General features: G+C 41.5%; 3 protein-coding genes across 3 annotated transcripts; all 3 read right to left on the bottom strand.

Moving 5' to 3' along the window:
• Positions 1 to 427: 427 nt before the first annotated feature.
• coil (coilin p80) lies at positions 428 to 4,267 on the bottom strand. The gene is made up of 7 exons (XM_076143299.1): positions 3,999 to 4,267; positions 2,599 to 3,610; positions 2,139 to 2,228; positions 1,892 to 1,939; positions 1,574 to 1,643; positions 1,330 to 1,418; positions 428 to 1,060 (listed from the first exon to the last, which is right to left on the bottom strand). Exons 1-7 carry the CDS (start codon positions 4,247 to 4,249, stop codon positions 1,013 to 1,015), a joined length of 1,608 nt encoding a protein of 535 aa, XP_075999414.1. The 5' UTR covers positions 4,250 to 4,267; the 3' UTR covers positions 428 to 1,012.
• Positions 4,268 to 5,883: 1,616 nt separating this feature from the next.
• On the bottom strand, positions 5,884 to 11,577 carry scpep1 (serine carboxypeptidase 1). Its single transcript, XM_076142870.1, has 13 exons — positions 11,460 to 11,577; positions 11,103 to 11,242; positions 10,527 to 10,616; positions 10,069 to 10,224; positions 9,839 to 9,913; positions 9,610 to 9,682; positions 9,188 to 9,225; positions 8,403 to 8,531; positions 8,080 to 8,164; positions 7,789 to 7,902; positions 7,319 to 7,456; positions 6,676 to 6,839; positions 5,884 to 6,094 (listed from the first exon to the last, which is right to left on the bottom strand). The coding sequence occupies exons 1-13, from the start codon at positions 11,515 to 11,517 to the stop codon at positions 6,032 to 6,034; spliced, it is 1,323 nt and encodes a 440-aa protein (XP_075998985.1). The 5' UTR covers positions 11,518 to 11,577; the 3' UTR covers positions 5,884 to 6,031.
• A 98-nt stretch (positions 11,578 to 11,675) lies between these two features.
• Positions 11,676 to 20,389, bottom strand: engase (endo-beta-N-acetylglucosaminidase). Its single transcript, XM_076142869.1, has 14 exons — positions 20,264 to 20,389; positions 19,477 to 19,556; positions 19,181 to 19,382; positions 18,933 to 19,081; positions 18,450 to 18,604; positions 17,860 to 18,008; positions 17,516 to 17,687; positions 16,952 to 17,058; positions 16,690 to 16,816; positions 16,387 to 16,571; positions 16,137 to 16,267; positions 15,569 to 15,668; positions 14,789 to 14,927; positions 11,676 to 13,700 (listed from the first exon to the last, which is right to left on the bottom strand). Exons 1-14 carry the CDS (start codon positions 20,287 to 20,289, stop codon positions 13,296 to 13,298), a joined length of 2,127 nt encoding a protein of 708 aa, XP_075998984.1. The 5' UTR covers positions 20,290 to 20,389; the 3' UTR covers positions 11,676 to 13,295.
• Positions 20,390 to 21,431: the final 1,042 nt, after the last annotated feature.

Here is a 21,431-nt window from a genome sequence, read left to right as displayed (position 1 = left end):
AAAACATTTCACATTTCTTGGCTGCAAGTTGAAAAATGTTTAAGGTTCGGTTCTGAGCAACCCTCAGGATGGAGTGACGGTATCCATCAGGGAGACGACTCCTGTGCAATGTTTTGTTGATCAGAAAAAAGTTGGTCACATAGGTGTGTACCTCCAAACGTGCAAAGCATGTTAGCAATTTGTAGGCGGAGTTGTGCTTAGTTTATGTTATGATAATTCCTCTTTTATTTTGTAGTATCACTTTCCTGTTTTTCACGTTGCTTTACTTCTTGCCCTCCTGTTTCCTGTATTGTGTTACCCAAATGTTCTCACCTGGCCCCCATTGTCATCAGCCCTGTGCATCTATTGTCTGCAGTCTGCACCTTTCCTTCCCCTCTTGTCGTCTAATGCTTTCCTCAATAAAAAATATTCAACAATGACAAGAGTGTTTTATTTGATAGTACATTTATTTTTAAAAACATAGAATATCCAAAATAGCACTGTTGTACTAACGTAACATTTCAGGAGGACTAAAAGGTTGCTGTGAACTACATTTCGGAACATTTTTTATTCCCAATTTGACAACAAAACATTGTCCTACCCTCACTTTGCCAGCTGTTACGTCTTTTGTGCAAAGTAATGACTTTCTGTATGAGAAAGGAATGTAATCCATCAGCTGCCAACAATGGGACATCTGGCACAATTTGAACACCAAAAATAAAAGCCTATATTCAACATGCAGATGAATTTACACAGCCAATAAGAATGAATGCATGCACGGATCAGTACAAAGACGTCCATAGGTGTTGTATCAATCCGGTATATTTTCCTCAAATTCTAACGTTGTGGCACCGAAAGTAAAATGCAGTCTCAGGACAGATAATCTCCTGTCGCTTATTTGATGTTGGAGCAACTTAATCCTGAGAAAATACCAAACATAACGCATCCAATGTGAGTGTTTCTAAAATTTACAGCAATTCAAAATGAATCTCATCAAACTGGGCCGATGTAAATAGTCACCACTTGGTCTGTATTAAATGATCAGCCTCGCTTCCAGCAGTGAGTCCCAACGTTCTGTCACCTATGAAAATGAACATCCGAGTTAATATGGATATACAAGCTGCGGCCCCCAACAACACCAACATGACTACAAATCTAAGAGGTCAAGCGACTAGATCTAGATCTGGAAACTTGACAGATCACAACATGCCGCCATTCTAAAAGATGACACACTTTTAGAATGGTTTCCCAGTGTGTAACAGCCAGATGATTTCCTTGTGTTCTCTGAAGGATAAGAGGAATATCGAATGACCCTAGGGATTATGTACCTGAAATTTGCTATTTGCTTACCAAAATGCTTCTGGACACTGCATACTCCACACTCTCTGAGCCATCTGGGTTCTGATAAACCAAGTCAAATTTACCAGGTTCCACAGGAGCTGAGGCACAAGCAGAATATTAGGAAAAATGACAAACATGGGAAAGAAAATCTTGTATCTTGTTCATTTGTGAATTTCCTCATTTTCCTGTTTGTGAGTTAGTGTTTGTTAAGTTAGTTTGTTATCCAAAGAGGCAGCAGCAAAAGGATCCCTACCTTGTGGTGCATTCAGTACTTCCAGTTCAATCTGTTTGGTTGTTGGGTCAAAGCTCAAAATCTTTCCCTCCTAAAATTTAAGCAATGAAGACCACATTTTAACCAAAAATATGTCTTAGAACTTACCGAGTTCAAAACTACCAAAATATGTGGCTATATTTTTCTCCAGTTTTCCCACATTTTGGCAGATTTAGGAACCCGGCATTGTTGCAGAGTCAATCTAGATTTCTGGGTTATTCATTTGGAGACAACACAAGCTACTAAACATATAAATCAGAAACAGTATTAACTCAACCATTGAAATGAACACAGACTCACTTTATAATCTGAAACTTCTGGAGTATAGTTCTCAGTGAGCTCCAGCAGCTGTGAAAAAAACATAGAAATTCAAAGAAAGTAGGCACTAGATTTGCCTTCATTAGTTTATCCTTTACTACACCAATGTGAAAATGAACCCACTGGAACCAGCCGTTGTAGATATAGCTGTGAAACTGATGGTTTGGAATATAGGCTAGAGAGCGTGGTAGAGTAATGTATCTTCAAGAGTTCACAGAGGAAGGCTTACCTTAAAAGCAATCTTCTTCCCCACTTGTGGAGGGGCAGCGAGCAGGGGCATCAAGCTATAGTCCTGTTTGGATTCACCGCTTGATCCGTTCTGTGTACATTGAGGGACAACCAAGAGATTACTGAGATTGATGTCTTTCTCATATTAATATTAGAATGTACACAAATGTTTCCCCTACTATTCTAAGGCTTAGGCCCTGTGCCTAAATGTCTTTGCTCATCGCCTAATTGAAATGACCAAAGATATATTTATTTTACTGATGTTTTCCCCCAAGCTGATACAAAAACTACAACAAAAAGCACAGCAAAACAAATACAAAACAGAATGCAGTGATATGGTCTTTATCTATAATTAATCAGTGGAAGTATAGAGTCTTTAAACTGTTGGCATATTTGAAAATGTAGCTGAATTAAATATATCAAGATTCCGCTGTGTAAGGTACAGATGGATGCATACAGACCTGGAGGATCACTGAACTGTTGGTTAGTGAATCATCGTGTTTCATCTGCTGCTTGTCCTGCTGCCCACCATCGCCGCTCAATCCAAAGCCACTGTGCCTCCTGGGAGGGGATCTACTTTCACCCCTACCCCTCCCTCTACCGCTACCACCAGCCATGTCATTTCTCCAGCCAGGGCCTCGCCAACTTGATTGGAACGGCTGCTGAATTGGCTTTCGGATCACCAGTTCAATTTCCTCCTCACCGTTTGAATTAGAAACTTGTGGTTGTTCCAGAGCTTTCTGAGCTGGAGACGAAGTCAAACACGAAACTGAACCCTGTGCGCAGTCTGTGGACGGCAGAGAACCATGAGCCATCTGGGAGGTCGAGTTCTGACTTCTTCCCCCTTTCGGTGTTGTGGAGGCGATAGACGGAGGTGCAGATGTGCTTTTTGGCAGGTGACTTTTGTTGGTGGACTCCGAAGACCGGTCTGTGTCTGGTGGGGCTGAGACAGGGGTAGAGCGTGATTTCGAAGTGGAGAGCTTGGTGTTTGCTCGTACCCTGACAGGGCTGGATGAGCCTATTTTGGGTGCTTCTTTTTGTGCAGCCGTCCTTTTAGGAGCTTCTTCCTCCTCACTACTGCTGTCACTAGAATCGGAAGAGGTGACAACCCGGGCTTTTGATTTATCTGTCGCAGGCTTCTTGGTGCTTTTGACTGGCCGCTCTACACTGGCTGGAGTTCCTTTGGTGGTTGGTTTGGGGGTGGAAATGGGGACATTTTCTTCTGCCCGCTTTTTTTTTTTTTTGTCAGTGTTCTTTCTCTGCAAGTCTCTCTCATCATGTGCAATTCGATCAGTATCCCTCTGCAGGGACTCCTTACTCCTTTTTATCGTCTTTTCTTTGTTCTGTTCAAGGCCCACTTCATTCTGTGATGGTATCTCCTCCTCTGTGCATCTCTGTCTCTTCCTAGATTTTTTATGAGATATATTTGGATCATGATGCCCATTCACTTCAGCCACACTGTCCACTTTCACCCTGTCAAATTAAACACAAACAAGACGATGTTAAATGACTTTGGGGTGTCGGGTGTAGGAGCACATTTAGAAGGAAAAGTATAATATGTAGAAAAATATAGATGGTGCAATCATGATTCATATAAAAGGTTCACCAGTTTACAAGCAAGGATGGTTTGAGGTTCACCAATTTTCTTAAAACTGCGTGAGCAAATATCCCAACAGTTTAAGAACAATGTTTCTCAATGCATGCACCATCAACAGTCCATGATAGTATAAAAAGATCCAGAGAAACCAGACACATCTCTGTCTGTAAAGGTCAAGCTTTCAATAAATCCACTAGTGAATGCCCATAATCTTCAATCACTGCAGCAGCAATCCCTGGTTAATGTACCGGTAAGTCTACGAACCTGACGCTGTCGTTATCCCGTACCACATGTATGCTCTCTGTGTGCGGCAGGTAGCAGTCTTCTATGAACAAGTTGAGAATGCTTCTGGTGCTCAGATCAAACTTCTCTCTGATTATACTTTCCAGGTCCGCCACTACGCGACATTTATTCAGATCTACGAGGAGCCAGCACATGCGGCAACCGGAGACCGCTGGCGGTGCGTAGTCAAAGTGTAAGCGCACTCGGATGGAAGTGTTACCGGGAGCAGCCATGACAGCTAAACTGTGCGCCGAAACATGGCCTCTTCTTCTTTTCTAGTTCGGTGGCTCACTTACCGGCGTGAAATGCGTATAGCGCCACCTGTAGTTTTCACGTTTACCCTACTTCTATTGAATATTTGGCAGACGGTATGTACTCTACATACATTCTGCCTCCTTTCTTGATACAAGCAATATTATTGGCCTTTATTAACTGCAACTCCTGAAAACATTTTACATGACAGTGCGCATACATTTATAGGACATTTTGGAGATCGTTTTTATACAGAAAGAGGGGGAAAAGGAGAGAAAGATAGAAAGAAAGAAGGTTGTAATTATTATTGTTGTTGTTTAAATTTTTTCTAAGACCCTGAGGTAAAATAGGGAATATGAGGTACAACTAGTTTGAAATTAGACAGCAGAAAAACAGAAAAACTCCTTAACAAAACTCGATGGATAAGGAAAAAATGAAGAAACCTCACGAGAGGCAATTCCAAGAGAGATTCCCTCTCCACGAATGGCTGGGTGCGCAATAGGAACTTCCAGTGGGATTATACAGAGGTGCAAAGGCATAAGGTCTAAGGGAAATCAACAGAAATGGATCCTCAAATCACTTTCAAAGGTGTCTTCCAATCAACTTTCAGATGTTTGAAATATGTAAAACTCGGGAAACGCATAACCCAAAGATACAATAACAATAAATGGACATCATTCTCAACCTTGTAGAAATGGAGATGCAGAGACAGTTTTAATGGAAAGTTTGCAACAACATAGGCTACTAATTCTATTCTCTACATTTCCCTTCTAATAGCAACTGAGGTTCCCCTTGGGGGGGAGGATTCACCTGATGGCCAGTTGTGTCACTGCATGCTGTTTAAATTGCACAGGACCCTTTTGCTGTATTCACCACAATGCATTTCCATTGAGTTAACATGTGTTTGAGTGTGTGGTAAGTATAGGAACTTATTGCTCTCCCTAGTTTCTGCCTACAGTTTCTCTTTTTTGGCTCAGATTGGCTGGCTCCCTTCAATATTGAAATGATGCAAGTGGAAATGCTGATATAAAATAATTGCAAGTGTTTATTATTTAGTATTTAAATTTTTTGTCATAATTTGCCAAACTGTGTAGTCAATGACATTAATGCTACATTTCCTGTACAGAGCTCCCACGTTTAAAACACATCCGATTTACTCCTAGTAGAACGGACGCGTGACCTTGTGTCTGTTTAAGGGTAAGAAACAATCTATCTATCCATTCTCTATACCCACTTATCCTTTCAGGATTGTGAGGGTGCTGGACCCTATCCCAGCAGTCATTGGGAAGAGGCAGGGTAAACCCTTCATAGGTCGGCAGGTCTATCGCAAGGCAGATATACACAGACTCAGCAACTCAGTTACACTCCGATTCCAACCAAGAGAATTAGAGTTTCTGATTTACCTAAGATAAATAAGGTAAATCACCTTCGGGGGATGAGAGGAAATCGGAGGACCCAGAAACTCCCCCCAATAAGGACCTGGTGTTCTCTCCCCATTTGGAAGTTCATAACTGAATAATCATGCAAACAATACTGAGTGTGAAATATAAATCCTGTTAGGAGTCAGTTAGTCAGGAGTCAGGCTTTGTTGCCTCCCAAAAAAATCAATACAGACTGATTGACCATGGCTTTATTGTTTCAGGGCTGTACTTTTGCAGAAATGAGCTTTGTAATCAATGAAAAAAAGATATTAGTAATTTTTTTTTGCAGAAAGTGGGTATATAAAAAAATAATGTCAATTGTTGGCAGCTGGGCTGGGTGGATCAGAGGTGCTGGGTGACCATCTTCAGCATCTGCAGGGCCATGGGTCCCTGGTCTGATGGAATCTGCCACATTGGAAACAAAGTTGATCAATTCATTGTTATATACACACACTCAGAATGCTACACTTAAGACTTGAGTATATGTGAAAAGACCTAAAATGGTGCAATGAAAAGACAGTGAACGCATTTACAATGTGTGCAAAACAGTCCTTCAAGTATTCTTTTGTAATTTTGACACATTTGCTGTCCTACAGTGGTCCAAATGTAACATGGCTGGTTGTGTTGCCAGTGAGAGGCCAAGGGCAGAGCTCAACTGTTGAAAAAGACCCAGCTACGTGATATTTGTAGAGGCCAGGGGAAGGTAAGGATGATTTAGGTAGCTTATTTTTATTGTTGATGTATTAGTATAAAGAATGACATCCATCCATTGTCAATTCATGTTATTTGACCTAAAGCACACGTGTTTGATGGTGATCAGCATGGAAACCAAAGCCCAGACCTTGTAATTGTAACAGTGTTTACCGCTGTACAACTGTGGGTAACACAGAAGTAGAAGGAACTAATGGAAAATGATGACTGACTATTATTCTACATATCATGTGACAATTCCTTTACAAACTATGATCTAACACTCAAGGCCTTACCATGTGTCCAGCCTTAAGGATCCAGTAGAAAGAGAAATTCTTGTAGTTCTTGTAAAATGCTCCAGTAATGCCCGCGGAGGTGGGGTCATCCAGGGGAGTCCATCTCAGATTGTTAAAAGAAGCCAGGTCTGCCCATTTCAGCCGCTTCACCCATAGCTCCTGACCTGATTTTTTAAGATATACATTTTTGAAAAATGAATTCAACACGTGACACTGGTGACCTGTCCACGGTATGACCAGCCTCTCGCCCTGTGCACGCTGGGATAGACTCCTCACCATACTGTACAGAATAAGCAGGCACAGACAAATAATGCATAGATGCCAGGTATTTTGGAATGCATGGGTGGTTCAGGGAACAGCCACATAACCTTTAAAGAAGGGCATCTTATTCTGTCAAAGAGTAAATACTTGAAATCAGAATGGATAATAAGCCATATTAATAATAATAATAATTAGCTTTGCTGCAATAGATATAATTTCCATTCACAATTTATCCTCAATAATTTTGTTTTCAAACCAAAACAACCAAAAGGATTTATACCAAGTGTTTTAGCTATTCACTACAGCCTGTAGTTAATTGAGTTCATGGCAGTAATGCTGCCTCTTTCTTGGTGGCGTTTTGCGAGAAGCGTGAATCACTTACCCATAGTGTCTACTATGAGGTCGAGCTGTCCATTGTAGACGGTAACATTCACTCCACTGGACAGCAGCTGGTCAACTATGTCCACCACTGGCTTCATAAAGTCTCCTGCCATGTTGCTGAACACCTCCTCTGCCTGGCCTGGGCCCCCACAAACAAAGTAAGAAATAAGGGAAGAGAGAGAGCGAGCGAAAGAACACACACACACACACACACACACACACACACACACACACACACACACACACACACACACACACACACACACACACACACACACACACACACACACACACACACACACACACACACACACACACACACACACACACACACACACACACACACACACACACACACACACACACACACACACACACACACACACACACACACACACACACACACACTTTTAGCATCAAGCTAAAAATAAGGAACCAAATTGAGGAACAATACTCTGCAAGACAAAGTACCTCCCCAGATGACATTGTGAGGAATGATACCGAGCTTCTTCCTGATTGGTCCATTCATCAGCTCACTCAGTGACTGTCTATGAAGAGGCCGAATGTGACGGCGTGCCAGGAGAGCTGATTGGAGGAGGAACAATAGATGTGAATCAATTCAACAGAGGAAAGTTATCAATGTACAAACAAATGATCTTTAGGGAGCTCCAGGCAGTAGAAACATCCATGCATTTGTCACCAAACATTGAACATAAAGTGACATCACAAGTGAATGGAATCAGTTAACTGACAGCATCTTACAGAGGTAGTTCCCTCCTGTTGCATTGGTGACTTTCTCTTCAGGCTCCTGGGTGAGAATGTTGTAGAAGTTCACTCCATTGGTGTTCTAACATCAGAACGAAAAAAGACATCAAAAGTTGGAAAACTGGATTGTAATGAGACAAAAACCAACAAAACAAGCCAACATTGATTTATGGCCATATTGAAGAGTTGAGTAACTCAAATTACTATTGATAACAAAAGCCTGCACCTCCATATGCAGCCTTCAGATTTAGCTGAGAACCTGAACATCTCTTAGCTGGGCAGAGTTTACTCAAAACACAGGACATCAGTGTTGAACATACCTGCTCCACCACATTCTCTGTGATGGACCACAGCTCAGTTGCTTTCAGGAAATTCTGCTCCTCAATGGCTTTCTTAACTGCCTCTGCTGCACTGTTGACATCTGCCAGGCCATAGTCATCCAGCAAGGACTGGACAACAAAGAAACAAGATTCGTAGACAAAATCAGGACTAACAACTACATTGAACCCAAAACATGATTTAGATTTTCTATGATTACTGCCGAGGAGTCTTGAAGTGTTAGTGTCTTGGGTTATTTTGGTACACACACACCAAGTAGAAGTCAGGGTCAGCATTTTTCATTCTCTGAATCTCTGTCTTAACCCTAATTGATATCATCACAGGATTCACACGGTCCTACATATTTTCATTATTTTGTTGATGGACCCTGGCCCTGGAGGGAAGTCTAGAAAGATCATAGCTGCAACTCTTGTGCCAAACTTTAAAAAAGAAAATGAAGGAATCGGAAACTTGGTCAAAACAAAGATTTTTTGAGGGGTAAATTTCAACTTACATTACAAATAAAAGGTTTTTATGATGTCGGTATATTTCCTTTGTTGTGCAGGTGAGACCAACAAATCTAATGCTAATAAGAATAATAACAATAGTAACAGCAACAAGAATAATAATTGGGATTAGTCTGCATCGCCACTGTTAAAGGAGTTTAGCTCCTTTTCTGTTTGCCTTTCGACTCTCCATTGTTCACCACATCAGCAACAGCACAGTAAAGTACTAAGTATTTTGAACAAGCAACGTACAAGACATCTGAAGCAGGTGTTATACTTACAGTACTGTACAGGTAAGGTCCCCATGTCATAACAGAGTCTGTGTATAAAGACAAAGCTTCAGTCAACATTTAGGTCTTAAAATAAAAGCTTTCAGATTCTTGTCCTTTCTTCAACAGTCTTCCCCCTACATATTTGCAAAATGACATAAGCTCACAAATGGAAATTCTGTAGTTTTCTCTTGAGTTTATCTGTGATATGTTTTGGTTGCTGTTGCTTCTACATAGGTTCTTAAAAAAGAGCCTGTTAGTTTATGCACCCATGCCAAAACTCCAATTTGCAGTCGGGGCTGGTCATGAGCTGATTGCTGTGAGAAAGCTGCCACTCGGCTTTCAGATTACTGTGTTGCTGCTCTTCATTCTTGTCTTGATAAAGACGCATGTACAAAGGCTGATGTATGGTGCAAAAAAAGACCTATGCTCACCCAGCGGGGAAATCCATGAATCTCCAAGTGCCACACCAGCAAAGTTGCATTTAATCTTCCCTTGGGCTATGGCCTGGGAAGAATATGACAGACATCATACGATCATGACAGTTAACATACTAGGGCAAACATACTAATGATGAACAGATCCCATGTGACTGAAAAGGATGTTAAAAATAGAAGTGGACAAATTTAGCTGTCGGGAGGACAAAAAAAGGCATGAAGTCACCTTAGTGAGCTGTAAGGCGATTGCTGCTGCCATCTTCCCTCCATATGACTCAGAGAAGATGTAGAAAGGAACACTCTGCAAAGAATCAATCACATTAACAGAGGGATAATGTATCAGTGGGTATTTGGAGTTAAAGCTCCTCATCCCGGAAAATAAACCAGAATCCATTTCATTTGAATCCCATTTGAGTAATAAGTGCTCAGCCTCATGAGGAAAATAACCCCAAATACCTGAAACTCTGCTTTCTCTGTAAACACATGTGCCAGGAGCACCAACATGTCCGAGGCCACCATGGCCACATTGGTAGCATATTGGTCTGGCCTGTCAGTGTAGCTGAAGCCAGTGCCCACTGGGTTGTCTACAAACAACAAATGTGCTGCCTGGACCTGAAAGAACCAGACAAACAAATCAGTCAGTCTTATTTTATATTTGCAACCTCTATTATGATGCAAGTACAGACTTAAACAAAGAGACTTGACCAACAGAAAAAAGCTGTTTCCCAAAATTATACGATGACACCAAAGTGATGCTTGTGTTTAATTCTAACATTTAAGCATATACTGAATTCAGTGATGACTTTAGTAAAAGTAAGGAAGTTTTTAAAGTTATATAAAAAGGCAAAGTGAAGGAGACACAAGACATTTTCTGATACAAAATAAGTACATTGTTCATTATTTTATCTTCTTACCCAGGTCGTCTTTCTAGGTTGTTGGTCTCTATTCAAAGGCCCAATCTCTTCAAAATTTCCAAAGCCGGTGCCTGAGCCTCCTGGTCCACCCTGAGGACACATGGACATAAATTCCCATCATCTTTGAACATTAGACAGAGATACACCTAATGTTTACCAAGGTGGCTGGTAGTTTATTGGAAGGTAAGCTTTACATTCACGTGTAACACATGTTCAATAGTTGGATTTTCACAACACCAATACTCTGGATCTTACTTTGGATCACTGAGCAACAGCAAAATGTCAATTGAGTCATTTGTCCATTTGTCATCATCTGACGACCGAAGCATAAGGTACAAATGCCAGTGAAGATGACATAAATTGTTATTTTCACAAAAATCATTCGTGTATACTCGTAAAAAAAATATCAGCAGCTAAAAGAACTTGACTCATAGCTCAATTTTTTCTAATATGAACAATTTTACAGACAAGTAATTTTTGTTTCCACCGTTGTGTTTGAATGGGTTTTTTAAATAGTGTCCTTTAATTACGGTAACTCTTGTAAGTAGAAATGAGATGGTGCTCGTTCTGTCCTACCTGCAGCCACATGACCAGAGGCGGGTCCACGTCCCCCGCAGACTGTCTGTCAGCATTGTACAGCCACCAAAACATGTGGGCCCCGTCCCTCACTTCCACATAACCCCAATCCTCTTTACCCGCCAAGGGACTAGCCTGTGCTGTGGATATCATTTAATTACATTGGCATTTTTAGAATGACATTTGGTAGTTTCACACAACAAAATTAGACTGTTCTGATTTATCGAGCGAATAGATGTAGACGCTACTTTGGTTTCGAGTTTCAGATGGTAACAAACCAAGAAATAATGACTTCTACAAACTTTAAATGGCTAGAAACAGCTTCAGAAACATCAACCACAACCACAACAATCTTACCTCCATTGCAGATACAGCTAAGTAGGAACAACAGCACAGCCGCTTTTGTCTGCTCCATTTTCACACTGTAGTGATCCGCCTCACATATTTACAGGCAACGCGATCACATGATCGCTTTCCATAAATCAGCTGACCGATGTTTGAAAAAAGGCAGGCGGAACGGTACAGGTACAGTTTAATTCAATTATTTACATTTTAAGCGGGTTACCTACCCAACTTTTAATTTTTATGACATAATATAAATGGTTCATGTCTGTAATTCACTGTTTATTCTAATTGTGTTGCCATTTGGCAAATGCGACGTAAGGTGACAGTGAGTGTCCTGAAAAGCGCAAGTAAATAAAATGTATTGTCACTATTATTCTACTGAAGTGGATAGATAAAAATATCTTTCTATCCATCTATCCACTTCAGCACGTCGGCCTCGATTCGGCCTATCACAGCTCTTCAGATCAAACCTCAGCTAATAAGGAAGTTAATAAGGAAGTGGTGTTGTGTTCTGCAATATGTCTCATTCATACTAGCGCGATACAATTTTACGATTTCAAAATTCGCAGCTTGTAATAATTCTTATTCGTTCATTGCGTTAATATTCATTTCAATTATCATATTTACATACCGAATAATACATTTGTGTGTGTGTTGTGTTGGCAGCAGGTCATAATAAGTGACTTAAAGCCAGGGCAATGCATGATCCCGAACATATTATGGTTAAGAAGTTTGCCGTGGTGCCTCTTATAAAGGCAAGGCAAGGCAATTTTATTTATACAGCACATTTCAGCAGCAAGGCATCGAGAAAGTAAAAAAGGACACTTAAATACAATTAAAAACGGTAAACACTTAAGTTAAAACGCCTGTCTGGTATGAGAACCCAGTGCCATTAAATCAAACATGTCACAAGTGTGTTAAGTCAAGTCCGTTTATTTGTTTAGCCCAATATCACATACAATGTCTCAAAGTGCTTTACAGACCCACAACATCAGGAGAGTTCCCGACCCAGCTCAAAGCTAGCTGGGCTGAACTTTAACTGAACTATAGCATAGAAAACCCCACTATCCCAAAATTACAACAGATACTTCAAATCAACAGAAGGATGCAAGAATTATCCACAAATATATAATTAAACTCTATAATTAAACAATCTGAATAATCCCTGCCCCTTATGGCGATTGGAGTACAACGGGAAACTAGCCAAATGACTTGGCAGAACAAGCAGGTCTTAGATTGGATGCGAGCAGAGGAAACGGGGGTATGTTAAATATTCTGAGAATTGAATTGCATTTACAGCCCGCTAACACTGCCCCCCATGGAACATTCTTCATAGCCATGTCCAGACTTTGTTGGTTAAAACAGGAATTTAAACATAATGCAGGCAGCGAAGAAATCCCAAGGTCATCGGATTGTTTAGACTTAAAGCTCAGAAAATGGGGTGCAGGTGCGACAAAGGTAAACCTGGGTTGATAGTTTTAGTTATATACAAGCCCATTCAGCACCTTAACTGATGACTGTGCTGAAATCTGAAAATCCCTATTAGAACCACCACCAAGCTTTGAAATATCGTGTCCAGGGGAATTCCTCGGACAGACTCATACAGGGGTTGTTGTTCTGAAGGCTATAGACCCTCACCCAGTAACCAGGAGCTCCAGGCACGAGTAAGGTTTATTAGACAGGTATTAGAAATGGATCTAGGCATAGCAAGTCTCACCATAGTTGGGTAACTGGTCCGCAAACCCAAGGGGGAGGCAGGAAATTACATTACATGCCTGTGCAGCTCACCTCCCAGTCCCACTTACATGGTTTGCGAGAAATGGCCTGCCAATATTTGTGTAAAGTGCTTTACTTGGATTCCTCTGTGTAGCTGAGACTTTTTCTTCCCCAATGGCTCTCTGGAACCAGGAAGCCCTCCCTGCTGATAGGCTCCACCAGCAGCTCCAGCATGCAAGGTGGTTCTTGCACCACTAACTCAGTCACTCTGAACAGATTTGAAAAGGCTCGGCCCACCAGAACCAGCTGACCTGGAGGTATTTGGGGATGAGGTCCTCTCAGCCGTCGCCAGTACACATTGAATTGGCGTACAAGCTTCATTGGGTAGTCCCAGCGCAGGGTGGCATTGAGGTGGAGGCATGGAGAGGCAGAGGCAGACTGAGATGAGGCACCAGCTCCACGCAGCCATACCACATCAATAATGCACATGCCCTGGACTCGCTCAGGGGGCAGGTGGAGACTGGCTACATCCAGGACCTGATAAGCAAACAGAGAGGAGAATGAATGAAAAATGTACTGTCGAGTATAGTACGGGTAATCGTATGTCCTGTGGAAAGGACAGCATATATGTTGTGAGGGACCAATCTAATTCTAAAATGAGGGCTGCCTGGGCGGGTGAGCTTGAACTCTTAACTAGACATGGACTGGTAGGACGAAGTCATACGCAAACTACACACTGTCTTGTCCCGTGCTTCAAAGGGTCCACTTCTCCAAATCCAGATTGCCTGAAATGTACACAGAACTAGAGGCCAAATGCAATAGACGTGTAGCTCTACACTGTCACCTAAGCCACATGTTGTTCCCCTGCCCCAGGTTACACAATTACTGGTCTGGTTAATTCAACACAAAGTCCACCATATTGGGAACACAAATAGTTTCTTTATAGCAGGCGAGCAAGGATGGGGGTGTGTGACTGTTTGGATTTCTTCCCTTTTTGTATTTCTCCTTTCTCCCTCCTCATGTCTTCCCTTTTTTCTTTTCTTTTGCTCTTTTTCTCCCACCACAGCCTATGATGCGATGCAAAGTTGCCTGCACTGTTGTATGATGTCATCCTGGAAAAACTTTACCCATGACATCATCGAGCTAATAACTCTGATGTCATCCAGTTAAAGGCTGGATGGAAATATTGATCTTAGGGGCAAAAATGCAGAGAGTAAACTTCAGAAGCTTTTAGTGAGCTTTGACCACAGTCCCATCCGATGCTCCACGACCACGAAGAATCTGGGCATAATATTTGTCCTTCAGCAGCCACATTAACAATTTTACAAGGGTTGCATATTGCATAATATGTGAAATAATGCCAGAATCAGACCGTTCCTTCGCAAGGCTGATCCTGGAACCCCAATTCATACATTTGTTACTTCCAGACTGGACTACTGTAATGTCCTCTTTTCTGGCTTGAGCACATCTGCTCTGAAAAAACTGCAGCTTGTTCAAAACACTTCTAACCTATAAGATGATGATGACCTACATGATGTCTCTTGGTAAGGTATCAGAGGGCTTTTGTGCAGACTGCTTTCACTCTTACACATTTAGTAATTCATTACATGTAATAGCTGTCTTACCATGAGTTCTCCGAGCCGGCAGCTAAAGGGTGTGTCCTGTTCTCCCTGTTCTCCCTGTTCTCCCTGTTCTTCTTCTGTTCTTCGTATGCAAAGACAAACCTCTCGAAGAGCATGGTCATTTAGCTTCAACTCCGAACACCTGCACACATCAACATGGAGAAGATTTAATACACGCATTATTTCCTCTTTCTTTTTTTAATGACAACAATGATCATAATGATAAAGATAACCATGACAATATACAATACAGAAGTGTGACAATGACGCCTGTTGACGAGAATGTCTGATAGCGATGCCTAGCAAAGACTTTGTTTGTATCACTGCGAGGTGTTGATACTGGTACCCCAGCCCCAGTGACAGACAGAGGCCCAAAGAGGGGGCAGGTATCAGCCTCCTTCACAAAATGACAAAATAAACGTCCACATCTGTCCACACATCCAAACATTTGTTGGATGTTGGAATTTCAAAAAGTAGGATGATGAGCCAATGGACTCCTCTGCTGCCAATGAGGTTAAGTGAGCGGCTGTGTCTGTTGGAATGTTTGATTGATTGATTGATTGTTTGATTTGATTGGGTCGAATGCGAATATTACATTTTGGATCTGATTTGAAATCCAGATCCAACAGTAATCCAGATCCATTTAATTTGTACTTAACTTTTTTTTTCAGATTAATTGTAAAAGTAAAACAAACAAAATGTAATACAGTGCTTAATGCATAATATTCTGTTATGTGATGCATGAATGCTCAGAACTGCTCAAAGTCTAACAACAAGTCTTACCTCATAGTCCAACCATCTGGACTCCCCTGGCCAAATAGCTGAGAGAGGCGACTCACCAACTGATGAGTGGTGGAGAGTTCAACAGGAGATACACTGTTAACTGCACACACAAACATTACAGCTTATACACACACGCACACACATACAGAAATCTATTTATTATATTGAATGGAAACTTGCACGCCAGCAACAATTAGCATTTCTAAGAAAATAACCATATCACATTGTATTAGAGTGATCACATTGAGAGTGAACTCACAGGGGCTAAAGTACCTGACCTTGAAATACTTAAGCTTTGTTATTACAAACATTGCATTCTGTGAAACTAGGTCAAATAAAGGCCAGCTATAGATCTAAAGGAGTTGGGAGAGTTCATGGCAGAGCGATGCGGAGGTATGAGAGAGTAGTCAGGCAGTACAGATGTCATATTTCAGATTCAATACAACCACGATTCCATCCCAAGTTTGATCTGTTACAAGCTTTTTGGATCTGTGCAACTGCAATGTGAACTTTCATACCAGTACACCAACGCTAATCTGCAAATATATACAGTATTTGTTATACTCACATCTGTCTGTGTGTGTGCCAGCACTGACATCTGTGGTCTTCAGCTCAAAGGAAACTGTGATTCCACTTGATGGCTTGTAGATGAGGGACATTAGAGTGTGGGAGGCCAGAGGAACATGGAGGGAGAAGACACTGAAAGACAGTCAAAGGACAAAAGCTAAACATATTTTGCATTAATTATAACCACTGCTTTCCCAAAGATTTTAATGAACTGAAAGTTTAGATGATGATAGATAGAAGAAGTTAGCTACCTGGCGCAAATTTTGTCTTGTTTAGCAGGGAGGAGCCCCTCCAGCAGCAGTGAGCTGCCCCCATTCCAGGCCTCATCTGGACAGCCGCGGCTTCTCAGCCAGCCCTCGCCTTCCAGCTGTTCACTGTAGTACAAAGGCTGTACCTCCTGGGCGCTCAGATTAAACCAGCTCTGCTTTGCATCATGCTGCATACACACACACACACACACACACAACAACTTAACTTTCCTCACCCTTTCATCACCCAGTGAGTCCAGTGATGATCACTGAAACACAGTGGTATACACAGACATAGATTTTTACATGAGACTGGACTGGTGTGTGTCTCCAGAAGAGAGCTTTCCCAAAGCCCTGGCAGAAGGAGGAAATGAAGGGAAGAGGCGAGGCGAGTCGATGGACGTACAGGAAGTCTGAAAGCAAAGCCCAGAACCTACAAAGAGAACATAACGTGAGACTGGGCTCTGTTCTCACCCTCTGTGCCATGTTTCTGATCCATTGCATGCATTTTTATTCAGTTTCAACAAAAGTTATGGATGTATATATATAAACATCATATTGTTCTCACTTGTCCTGGTTCTTCCGGAATTCTGTCTTATCTGCGTGGCTCTCGTATACCCAGCCAGCAGCAAAGATAGCTGCAGAGAAGTCATACTTACGAATGGCTTCTAAGGCCTGCAGGTGACCAAAACAAAAAGACACATACTGCAAATGATGATCATTTCTAATGGAAAGGTTGAATGAATGACAGCTATGCATGATTATGGTGGCTACTGAACAGTCAATTACAATTTGTCATATATCATTATATCATGTAAAACAAAGAAACAACATGTAAGTCAAAATATAAGGAATCATAACGGACAAAAAAAAAAAATACAATAGAAAACTAAGGCTTCTAAGGAAACAGACTAGGAATGGTGGTATAATTACCTTTCATCTCAAGTCTAGACTGATTTGACTTGATTTGGACCAAGTTGAGATAGACACATTCACACTTAAGTGGGATTTAATACCAGAATTGCACTAATCCTTATTCAGACCTACTCAAAAAAGGAGAATGGCTGCTAGTCCATGTTTAGTTTGCTCTTAATGTTAATCACATTGTTGTTGTTAATAAAGCAGTGTTTACCTTATTTGTGTCAAACTTTCCTCCCACTACGTCTCCCCGGGCAAACACGTCGATGCCAACGTAAACATCGGCCTGGCGGTTTTCAACCCCACTGTAGGCTCTCATCCTCTCCAGGTGCTGCTCTGACCAGTTGTAGTTGGTGAAAAAACCATCACATGCATCAAAAAACAGTCTGTGTTGGAGAAATTGAGATGGATGATCGAAAATATTTGAGGAAAGTAACAAGGCAAGAGGTAAAATCATTTTTAACCTGTGGGGAAAACCTAGATATCCATGTAGTTTCATAAAATGTGAGACACGACTGCCACTTTTCAATTCTGTACTTTCTCTCCTCCCTTTCTTACCTGTTGGAGTTATTGATTTCATTCTGCCAGTTTAGCTTTCCACTCTCCAGCACGCTGTCATACCAAAGAACCAAGCTGCCAGGGATTCGCTCATGCATCTGATCTGTCAGATAGCGCAGGAACAGAGGTGTGTTCTTCACTGCAACCTCCTGCAGACAGGGACACCAAATGGTACAATCAGCATATGAGAGCTCAAAACGTAAAGAAAGATGCCACTATCATTTTTGAAGCCCTCTGCCATTACTTTGTATTTATTTGTTAGAAGTTAACCTAAAAAATAATATATAGTATTTGACAAAAGATGCTTTTACATTGAACCAATCACAAAACTCCACTAATCCGGAAATAAGGGAGCTCCTCTCAGTCGGCGGTGAGGGCGAACAGTATGAAATAGTATTGTTTACAATAGCTGTTGATTTATCGCCATCTGCTGGACTCTTCCTTGCCCCGTCTATCCCTGCATGACCGTGGCATGTTTGAATGAGATCAAAAGCTGCATGGTGGGACTGGGAATACTGAAAATCACCAGCATTTTGCCATGATCTATGTATGAAAAGGGCTATCTATAGTAAGGGCTCAGCAAAACTTACACTTAGGCTATTCTCTATGTTAATGAGCCATCCATCAAAGCCATAGCAGAGGCTGATCTGCACCAGCTTATCGGCCACCACCCGGTAAGATTCCTCCTCTGCCAGGAAGGCCTCGCACACCTTGGCTCCTTCAGCCCACTCTGTTATGAACGTACCTGGGAAGCAAGTCAATCAATATCAGATTTTCATGTTCCACAAGCACTGCCTTCATCCTTTATACAACTTGGTGGTCTAATTCTATACCTAATAAATACAAGCATTGCAAGGGACACTGTTTGAAAGGAGGTTTGAAAGGCATTTTTAAATTTTATACTGAAACGTGCTTAACTTTAAGATCTGAATTTGAAGTTGGTTTGAATTTGAAGTTCACCAGTTCAAACAAAAACAAATAAATGCAAAATTAATTCACTAAATTAACATGATTCTTACTCTTACAATTGCTCATATGAAACTGGTTCTATCATTGTATTTATCATTACTTACCCAGAACAACAACGGCGTGTTTATGTGCAGCATTGGTCCATACAGCCGGAGGAATAGTGACCAAGTTGTGTGTAAAGTAGTTGAAAATGTCAATGTAATTCCAGTGGTAGAAGGCATAGGGTTCCTCTGAGTTTGTTCCCTGCACAAACCTTAAAGACAGAAAATTAGGAAGTGAAATAAACAGTTTATGGGGAAATATGCGTGCTAACAGTTTGGGTCTCCAGTAGCCATATACTGTACATCCATACCTGTCATCTAGGTAGCCACCCATCATATCATGAGACACCAGTGTCCGACGTGGACTAGCACTAAGAGAAGGCTCTCGAACTGCCAAAGGGACCGTTGCCACATTGAAGAGGTTGGCTTCGCTCTTATTCCATGACAACAGTTCCTCTAAAGTCTGAAGGCCGCAGCTGATGGGCTCCGTGGTGTCAGCATCATAATGTTTGGCTGGGGTAAGTCAATAATACATGGCAGGAATTTACCAGATAGATGTTGATACCACAAACCAACATGCAACAATAAGGTGAGAGGGCCTTCTCACCTGGTAGTGTTGAGGGAGCATACTTGATGACTTCATGTACATTGACTGAATCAGCGGAATGATCCAAACAAGACTCCAGCCTGGTGAAAGTACAAAAAGGGTATTTAAAAATACATTGCCCAACTCTTTCATGAACACCTTCACACCCTTCATACAAGATCTATTAGTATTTAAAACCTGTTTATCTCCTCCAGGCCCTACCTCTTGGCACCTATGTCCATTTGTTTGTCCTTTGCTTGTGTGGTATTCAGATCTCATATGTACAGCGTCGCCAAATGTCTATGTTTTAACATAAAGTAGACGAATTTGCATCTCTGAAGTCTGAACTTGAAAAGTGCTGTGATTTAATAGTTGTGTTATCTAAATACGACTAAAAATCGCAAAGTTTAAAGAACTGCATTTTTTTTCTTAAATCTGTACAAAACAGTTGACAAAAACATGACAATCCGAGGACTTTGGGAGTACTTTACTTAGCGAAGATTAACATTTTAGTGAGCTGCACTTCTGCTTGGCCCAGCTGCAGTCACAAAATGCAGACCTAGTTAACACTACTTTCCGATGTTCGTGTCTACAGTACATGTGCTTTGTTAGGGTTGTCAAACTTTCCGAAGTTCTACCTTTTAGCAAACCAAAACATTGAAGTACAAACAAGACACCAACTTTGGAAAATCCTGTCATCCTGCCTATGACAGTACTACTACTCGCATAAGCTAGTGAAGGCAGCTTTGAAGTTAGTGAATGTAGGCTCTGTCTGAGTGAAGTTCCGACTACTTGCAGAGTTCCATACCTATTTTCATCAGGATTATGGGCCATTGTAAGATGACGATGACGATGATGACGATGACGGTCTCCTTCCTCTCCTTCTACTCCTTCTCCTTCTTCTTCCTCTTCTCCTTCTCCTTCTCCTTCTCCTTCTCCTTCTTCTTCTTCTTCTTCTTCTTCCTCAGAGATCTATACCGCCACCTACTGAGCGGGAGCTGGAGTATGCCATGCGAACGAGTTGAGCCTAGTTGAGATTATACTGATACTGTGATTAGGTTTTTGAAGGACGCGTTCCACCAATCCTATGACATTACCCCACCGCTGGTTCTGATAAGATACAGATGGATAACAGCTACCAGGTCCACAGCTCACTCACTTCCCGGCTGAACATGATGAAATTGGGAGTGAAACCAGTTGCACTGTGTTTTGTGTCTCTGTAAGCCATCATTGCATAGGGCAGTGGTTCCCAAAATGGGGGGCGCCACCCCTAGGGGGGGTGCAGAGCTACTCCAGGGGGGCCGCAGGACCGGAAGAGGAGCGATATGAATAAGTACCGCCTCAGGTAAATGAATGAGGTGATACTTCTCTGTCTCGCTGCAGGAGAATAAGCGTCCAGAGCGTCCCCCAGACCGATCAGCCGTCCCGTATTGTTTTATATCGTCATTTACACATTTAAATAAATAAATAATAATAAATAAGTGACGTATACATAGTACTGCAACTAAAATCTCACTCTCAGCCACTCAAAGACAATGGAGGCAAAGACATCGGTTCGGTCATATTTTAATAAGACATTCATATCTATTCTCGGTTTTGTTTACATGGAGTTTAAAACAAGTGTTGATGAGGACTTAAGGAATCAGGCAGGGAAATTGTGACTGGTGTAAGGAGGTAGACACTTTCCTTCACACACTTTGACTTTCAGTTATAACAAAGATTTCACTTCATACATGAAAAGGGGTACATAGAAAGAGAAATAATATCTTGCTTTCCACTATTACAGTCCACATCAGGTTAGACTCAGGAGAGCATGGAAACATATATCTGTAAAAAAATTGACCTTCCCAGCATCCCTCCACCTGAAACTAAATCAATTTCCTTTTTCATATGACTTATTCGAAGTAAAAATAGATCAAAGGCAGAAGGTCCTGGCAGGGCACTGTAACACTCTCTCTTCACAGAGAGAAAGAAAA

The sequence above is a fragment of the Genypterus blacodes genome, unplaced genomic scaffold (genome assembly GCF_046128005.1).
Source record: "Genypterus blacodes isolate CSIRO-AG114 ecotype Tasmania unplaced genomic scaffold, CSIRO-AGI_Gbla_v1 ptg000022l_1, whole genome shotgun sequence".
Classification (NCBI taxonomy): domain Eukaryota; kingdom Metazoa; phylum Chordata; class Actinopteri; order Ophidiiformes; family Ophidiidae; genus Genypterus; species Genypterus blacodes.
This window is presented reverse-complemented; position numbering and strand designations above follow the sequence as displayed.

Coding starts and splice junctions, on each gene's coding strand:
- engase (XM_076142869.1), bottom strand. CDS start 20,289: ATGGCCCATAATCCTGATGAAAATAG. Junction 18,605..18,932: donor ACACGCCGTTGTTGTTCTGG/GTAAGTAATGAT, acceptor CTTGCTTCCCAG/GTACGTTCATAACAGAGTGG. Junction 14,928..15,568: donor CCAGATGGTTGGACTATGAG/GTAAGACTTGTT, acceptor TGATGTGTGCAG/GTGTTCGGAGTTGAAGCTAA.
- scpep1 (XM_076142870.1), bottom strand. CDS start 11,517: ATGGAGCAGACAAAAGCGGCTGTGCTGTTGTTCCTACTTAGCTGTATC. Junction 9,683..9,838: donor TCGCCTTACAGCTCACTAAG/GTGACTTCATGC, acceptor TATTCTTCCCAG/GCCATAGCCCAAGGGAAGAT. Junction 9,226..9,609: donor TTCATGGATTTCCCCGCTGG/GTGAGCATAGGT, acceptor CTTTATACACAG/ACTCTGTTATGACATGGGGA.
- coil (XM_076143299.1), bottom strand. CDS start 4,249: ATGGCTGCTCCCGGTAACACTTCCATCCGAGTGCGCTTACACTTTGAC. Junction 2,229..2,598: donor ACAGTTCAGTGATCCTCCAG/GTCTGTATGCAT, acceptor CAATGTACACAG/AACGGATCAAGCGGTGAATC. Junction 1,940..2,138: donor GGAAGAAGATTGCTTTTAAG/GTAAGCCTTCCT, acceptor TTTTTTTCACAG/CTGCTGGAGCTCACTGAGAA.